The sequence below is a fragment of the Limulus polyphemus genome, unplaced genomic scaffold (genome assembly GCF_000517525.1).
Source record: "Limulus polyphemus unplaced genomic scaffold, Limulus_polyphemus-2.1.2 Scaffold11072, whole genome shotgun sequence".
Taxonomy (NCBI): Eukaryota; Metazoa; Arthropoda; class Merostomata; order Xiphosura; family Limulidae; genus Limulus; species Limulus polyphemus.
In genome coordinates, this window is record NW_013676682.1 from 8282 (window position 1) to 16192 (window position 7911).

Consider the following 7911-nt stretch of genomic DNA (forward strand, 5'->3'; position numbering starts at 1 on the left):
ATCGGGGGTTGTGTAGAATCAGGAGTACGCTATATGTAAACATGAAGGTTACTCGTGTATCGGGGGTTGTGTAGAATCAGGAGTACGCTATATGTAAACATGAAGGTTACTCGTGTATCGGGGGTTGTGTAGAATCAGGAGTACGCTGTATAAGATTTAGATTCAGTGGAGTATTTTATGTCGCAGTAAAGTTACTGAAATGATTGGAATACACGGTGAAAAGTGGGTGTACAAGTTAGACGCATAGTTTGCTTGTGACATAATTTTGAATGTTATCTTTGATATTTTATAATATCGAATTAAAGGATATAGTAAACTAGCACGTGCATTGATCTTGTGTGTAAATTACACCCTTCAGTTGGTGTGTGCGTGCGTGAATATCTCGTGAAGCTATCGTCGAGAACGATCGGTATTGCTTGTGCACGTGATACGACGCATGTGACGAAATAACTTGTCGTTATGACGTTATTGTTCTTAATTCTTCTCTCTCTCTCTCTGTGCCCAAGGATCTCAATTGAATATTTGGAATGACTTAAACACTTGACCTCTGGTGTCGACATGGCACGCAACTGTTTACTGAATCCGATCAGGCCTAACCTTCGTATACCCCCGCACGAATATGAGCTTTAAATGAAAACATCAACCATACAGAGGTTACGACCCTTGTTTTTGAACGACTCTACGTTACACTCGGGTTTACGATGAAGTTGTAGTTTACAACTTGGTGTTCTCTAATATTTTATTTACTTTAGCTGTTCAGTATGCATGTTTCATGTATTTCATTGTACAGTTAACGATGATTGAAGGAAGCTAAATACAGGGTGAGGCAAAATATCTTCGTAATAATTTCCTTGGTACCATTAAATATATTTATTTATTTTATATGTATGTCGTATGTATTGTCCGTGATTTTATACAGGGTTTATTCAGTTTTACAAAAGGTAATAGTCAATATTCTTCATAAAGTATAGACTCGATCCCTAATTACCATGGTATAGATCACGACAGCTCACGACAGTCTTGTTTGTTACCATGGTATAGCTCACGACAGTCTTGTTTGTTACATGGTATAGCTCAGACAGTCTTGTTTGTTACCATGGTATAGCTCACGACAGAGTCTTGTTTGTTACCATGGTATAGCCCAAGACAGTCTTGTTTGTTACCATGATATAGCCCAAGACAGTCTTGTTTGTTACCATGGTATAGCTCACGACAGAGTCTTGTTTGTTAGGTTTGTTACCATGGTATAGCTCACGACAGTCTTGTTTGTTACCATGGTATAGCCCAAGACAGTCTTGTTTGTTACCATGGTATAGCTCAAACAGAGTCTTGTTTGTTAGGTTTGTTACCATGGTATAGATCACGACACAGTCTTGTTTGTTAGGTTTGTTACCATGGTATAGCTCACGACAGTCTTGTTTGTTACCATGGTATAGCTCACGACAGTCTTGTTTGTTACCATGATATAGCCCAAGACAGTCTTGCTTGTTAGCATGGTATAGCTCACGACAGTCTTGTTTGTTACCATGGTATAGCTCACGACAGAGTCCTGTTTATTAGGTTTGTTGGATTTCACGCAAAGCTATGTGAGGGCTATCTGCACTAGCCGCCCCTAGTATTGAAGTGATAGACTAGAGGGAAGGCAACTAGTCAACATTACCCACCGCCAACTCTTGGGTTTCTCCTTACCAACTGGTACTCTTATAAATAAAGGTTTTTACGCGTGTTTAATTTTGGGTAAACATATACCAGAGATTTGACTTCAAATTGGCAAGAGTATAATGTTTTTGTTGTTTTTTTCACCTTGTAAACTAATATTATTTGACTGTGTAGTAAACACTTCGTAGATCTGTGTGGAGTATAATTTCAGTAAACACGTTTCTTTGTTTATCCACAGAGTTTCGGACTACATCATGGGTGATTTAGATTCTCGGCAATCTCAAAAAGACGAGGTAGGTTTCGTCTCTTTCAAACCTTCCGGGTAAGTTTCATCTCCCTTTAACCTCCTGGGTAAGTTTCATCTCTTTCTAACCTTCCGGGTAAGTTTCATCTCCCTTTAACCTTCCGGGTAAGTTTCATCTCCCTTTAATCTCCTGGGTAAGTTTCATCTCTTCCTAACTTTCCGGATATAATTCTTCTCTTTATAACCTCCTGGGTAAGTTTCATCTCCCTTTAACCTCCTGGGTATGTTTCGTCTCTTCCTAACTTTCCGGATATAATTCTTCTCTTTATAACCTTCTGGGCAAGTTTCCTCTCACTTTAACCTTCCGGGTACGTTTCTTCTCTTTCTAACCTTCCACGTAATATTATTCTCTTTCTCACCTTCCGGGTTAGCTTGATGTTCTCAGAACGTGTGTGTCACGAGCACCAGTTCAAACAAGGAAATAAATACCTTCTAACTGATTTTCTCTATTCCTATTTACCTTTACAGTATGTTATCTAATTAATATATAGCTGTCAGGAAACGAGATACTTCTGTACGTGTTGTGAAACTCGTGTTTCTTTAGGGTTACCCTGTATATCAATATAGATAAATACGTGCATCTTTACTGCGTTCTATATATATATATACGAGCCTGTGTATGTGTATATCGGGTTTTATTTATGTTAAGAGGTTTTATCAACCTACTCTAATTGTACAATGACCCTTGACAATCTTGTTTTCCATTTGTCGATGGAAGTGTTACGTATATTTTACTACACTACAGTGAAAATAACAAAGCACTGTTTTAACTCGTGTCTTGCCAACACGAACAATTATAACAAGCGACCTTTGTTGTATATTATGTGAATAATAAACCTTTTAAAAGTGTGCACGTTTTAATAAACACAACTGTAAAATTTACTTTATTAAGTGTTTTAATACCATATTCATGTATATAATAATAACCATGTGACGTATGGCAGAAAACCATTTCAACATTCTGACACATACTCTTGAGTTGGAACGGTCTCACGGTGCCTTACGCCAGCTCCTGAGGGAGAGTGATAGTGTGTGTGTTTGTGCTGGGCGGTTTGAGAAAACTGTACCAGTGAACACGGGCGATTACTAACAGCCATAGTGTTTTATGAGAATGTAAAGTGAATAACTTGTTTTATATATTTAGTTTTGAAGTGTCGACACTCAGCTCCAATCTCAGGCAGCGCTACACCTCTGAACTGATAAAGAACAATGTGCAAAGGAATAACAACGTGTATGCTGATAACGAAGTTTCATACAGTATTATTCTGTACAAAAAAAAACGTGTGTAGTTGCCATAACAACTGCGATATTCTAATAAATTTGTTCACTATAAACTGTGTTACGTCACAACTAATGTAACTAGTTGTGTTGTTTTATAATCTTATTCAGGAACTTAACTTAAAGATTTAAAATGGAAATTTTGATTTAAGGTAAAGCTGAACTTGTGTAAACAATCATTTCAACTAATATTTAATTATTTGTCTTCTCGTACAGTCGTCCGAAAATCTTTTGTCCTCTGGTGGTGTTTCTAATCAAGTGTACTCACAAGAAAAAGGACCAAGTGAGTTGAATTATTTAATGTTTTTTTTAGTGTAGTTGATACCATCAAATGTAAACTGTAAATCCTAATTTCATTTTGATAAAATGAAATCTGAAATTAAAATTAATCCTTTGTTAACTAAACCTGTGTATTAATCATAAAAAAGGAAACAAAACATATAAATATTCATAACATTTTCTTACCAAATATGCGCCCTCCCCCCAGTGGCACAGCGGACTTACAACGGGTTTCGATACCCATGGTGGGCAGAGCACAGATAGCCCTTTGTGTAGCTTTGTACTTAATTATAAACAAACAAACCTTACCAAATATGCTCAGCAAATAAAACATATTGGATTTTTAGGTATTGGGTCACCATAGAAAGTTTTTCGTACAATTCTAAAATCCGGGGTTCGATACCTGGGGGGCCGCAGCCCAAATAGCTCATTGTGTAGCTTTGTGCTTCACTACAAACAAAAAAGTTTAACAGAACCGACTTATTTTTAAACCATTGCCTTATTGTATTTGTAACGAATGGAATGTTCGAGACTAAAATTTCAACAAAAAAATCATGTACTATATATATTTTTTCTATTTCTTGTGAAAGATTTGGTGGTGTTTAAAAACGTTTGTTGTTGTTGTTTTTAAATTGTATGTATAGTCGTATTTGATGTGATATATAGAAAGTTTTGTGTGCTATATACACTGACTGTTTGTTAAGGTTAACAAGAAAGTTAAAAACAGTATTTCCGAAGAACGGATTTGCCATTTTTATCTCATTTTTCCTTAAAATATTGAAAATAAAAGGTGAAGAGAAGCAGGGTTGTCTTTCACTTTCAGGCTCCAAGATCTTTTTTGAGGCTTGAAAGCTTTTAAACCTAAATTCCTGCCACAGATTTGTTGGTTTGCCCGAATATAAAACTTTTATGGAGGTTGATGATGTTCACTAATTTGGTCAAGGGAAATCGAAATTCTAAGAATTAACTTATTTTCAATAGAATTTCATCGGGGCAGTCGTGAAACAAGTGTTAGCGTTGCTCGCAAAAGGAATATATCACAAGTGTTTGACACTATATTTTTGAGGTTGGAATTTTCTGTACTTCCTTTTCAAGGCCGAAGTATGGGAGGGGTGTACATGGTTTGAATTCTTTGCATGTTCTGTTCACGTGTTTTCCTTTCCTTTTTTTACTTTTACATAGTAGAACAAACTTTTCACTTGATCCATATAAACATGTAAGCCTAGCCTTACTCATTCGAAGTAGCTCATAACTCGGCGATTTATTTAACTTCTGCCTGGTTTGATGTTATACAGACAACACGTGTCACTTCTTTTAGATACATTTTCTGGACAAATAACAGACACAACACTTACTGTTTTTCGTGAATTACATATGCTGACTATACGACCGACTTTCTGATGGACATTGTCCTAACTCCTAAGCCTAACAATCGAGAATAATACCCCGAATCCTAAGCTTAACGGCCCACAATAATACACTGAACACTAGGCCTAGTATTCCACAATAGTATCCTACATACTAAGCCTAACTTTTCACACTAATATTCTGAATACTAATCGTAACGTCTAAAGGCCTACCCAGAAATCAGGTGTAGATATTAAATATGAACCAAAGGATTTTCGAAACATTTATTCGTGAATTCGTAGTTCAAGTAATTGAGGTTCTTTATTTTTGGTTTTTAGCAGATATTTCCTGCTTTTTCAAAAAAATATTACCAGGTTTATCCGATTTAAATCCGGAGTTAATTTTGACCTTATAGGTTTACTTAAGACTGTTAGTAGTGTTGTAAAGGTTTGTTGTTTGTGTTGTATTGATCCTTAAAACTAATAAAGAACTAAAAATGGAAGATTGGTTGTTAATATAAACGCAAATAGTGAAGCACATTTCGAACAAGTTTTTCTTATTTTTTATATTTATTTTTAAGTTCAGAAAATACTGTTGCAAGTAAACACTATTACTGTTGACTAGTATAAGCACTGCTCATTACACCCCACCGATGTTCTCATGGTTTCCATTTGTAAAATTAAATGTCACAAAATTCCAGGGAAATTCTTAAAACAATACAGAATCCCGTATGAAATGTATCTTAGATTATTGGTCAGCCTTGACCTGGTTTTGTTTGGTTTGAATTTCGCGCAAAGCTACACGAGGGCTATCTGCGCTAGTTACCCAAATTTAGCAATGTAAAACTAGAGGGAAGGCAGCTAGTCATCACCACCCACCGCCGCCAACTCTTGGGCTACTCTTTTACCAACGAATAGTGGGATTGACTGTCACATTATAACGCTCCTACGGTTGAAAGGGCGAGCATGTTTGGTGGGACGGGGATTCGAACCCACAACCTCAGATTGCGAGTCAAGCACCCTAATCACCTGCCCATGCTGGTCCTATCTTGACCTGTCCCCCAGGTCAATTCAGAGTATATTTCATAGAAAATTGAAGTGTCCAGACAAGGATAGATACTTGAGCCTGTCTTGACCTGTCACCCCAGGTCAATTCAGAGTATATTTCATAGAAAATTGAAGTGTCCAGACAAGGATAGATACTTGGGCCTGTCTTGACCTGTCACCCCAGGTCAATTCAGAGTATATTTCATAGAAAATTGAAGTGTCCAGACAAGGATAGATACTTTCATCTAACACTTATTGATCAGGAGGGGTCAGTTAAATATTCTAAAATGTCAGGCCCCCTATCTTCTAACATTCAGGTCAAAGTGTAGAAGAAAAGGTCCACCTATTCTGTAGTCATGGCTACGCTTCTGAGTATTGACCACATGTTTAGGTCCACCCATTCTCTAGTCTTGACTACGCTTCTGAGTATTGACCACATGTTTAGGTCCACCCATTCTGTAGTCTGGCTACGCTTCTGAGTATTAACCACATGTTTAGGTCCACCCATTCTGTAGTCATGGCTACGCTTCTGAGTATTGACCACATGTTTAGGTCCACCCATTCTGTAGTCATGGCTACGCTTCTGAGTATTAACCACATGTTTAGGTCCACCCATTCTGTAGTCTTGGCTACGCTTCTGAGTATTGACCACATGTTTAGGTCCACCCATTCTGTAGTCTTGGCTACGCTTCTGAGTATTGACCACATGCTTAGGTCCACCCATTCTGTAGTCTTGGCTACGCTTCTGAGTGTTGACCACATGTTTACTTCCGTGTGTAAATGTATTCTGACACGTGTAATTTCTATCAGAGATGTATTCATTTATCTGCATAAAGGTTTTCAGACATTTACGTCCACGTGTTTACTCCCGTCTGTATCATGTTCTTTTACATTCACAGAATCTCCAGTCCTTTCACCCGAGGATATCGACCTCAAACTTCTGGCCACCGAGGATGGAGTGTCGCACGCTTTACGGCGAGCGAAGCTATGGTCGAAGTACGCAAAAGATGTTGTTTGTTATGTGGAAAAAAAGACTAGTCTAGGTCAGTATCTGTCTTGGGATTAAATAAACCATGTATATTTTCATTCATAATCAGTCAATAGATTTATTAGTAGGAAAACGAACTTAATTGAAGACCACGGTAAAACACGACGAACTCCATCAGTAGTTAAAATATTTATATAACAATAAACAGTACAAGTTTTAATATACAGAGCGGAAGAAAATAGTACATTTTACAAAAGTTAAGAACACAATTTAATCCAAATTTAGAGATCTGAAAGGTTATTATTTAGGCTGGAGTGTTTATTTGAGATACATAGATTTTTTTGATCAGTTGATCGTAGTTGTATGATTTGGAGTTATCGGTGGATATAGATGGTTACTAATTCGTAATGTGTGAAAAGGAAACACGTGGTTTTAGAACTTCTTAACTGATTCTGTGTGTTGAAACTGTGTGTGTTTTTTATCTGTACTGGTTTGTTTGTAACAAAGTTACGTGTTCTTGAGGTTGAAACTGTGTGTGTGTGTTTTTTATCTGTACTGGTTTGTTTGTAACAAAGTTACGTGTTCTTGAAGTTGAAACGGTGTGTGTGTGTGTGTTTTTTATCTGTACTGGTTTGTTTGTAACAAAGTTACGTGTTCTTGAGGTTGAAACGGTGTGTGTGTTTTTTATCTGTACTGGTTTGTTTGTAACAAAGTTACGTGTTTTTGAAGTTGAAACGGTGTGTGTGTGTTTTTTATCTGTACTGGTTTGTTTGTAACAAAGTTACGTGTTTTTGAAGTTGAAACGGTGTGTGTGTGTTTTTATCTGTACTGGTTTGTTTGTAACAAAGTTATTTGTTCCTGAAGTTGAAACGGTGTGTGTATTTTTTATCTGTACTGGTTTGTTTGTAACAAAGTTACGTGTTCTTGAAGTTGAAACGGTGTGTGTGTTTTTTATCTGTACTGGTTTGTTTGTAACAAAGTTACGTGTTTTTGAAGTTGAAACGGTGTGT

At 36.9% G+C, this 7911-nt stretch overlaps 1 protein-coding gene across 4 annotated transcripts in view; it reads left to right on the forward strand.

Moving 5' to 3' along the window:
• LOC111083761 (rho GTPase-activating protein 29-like) overlaps positions 1-6994 on the forward strand; it is a 14691-nt gene extending 7697 nt beyond the window's left edge. For 3 of the 4 annotated variants that reach the window (XM_022380444.1, XM_022380445.1, XM_022380443.1), the window contains exons 2-4: positions 1898-1952; positions 3458-3524; positions 6813-6994. In XM_022380444.1, the coding sequence (XP_022236152.1) occupies positions 1898-1952; positions 3458-3524; positions 6813-6979 (289 nt within the window). In that variant the 3' untranslated portion in view covers positions 6980-6994. Of the gene's footprint in view, positions 1-200; positions 822-1897; positions 1953-3457; positions 3525-6812 lie in introns of those variants that run through there. The other variant, XM_022380446.1, reaches the window with a different exon arrangement.
• Positions 6995-7911: the final 917 nt, after the last annotated feature.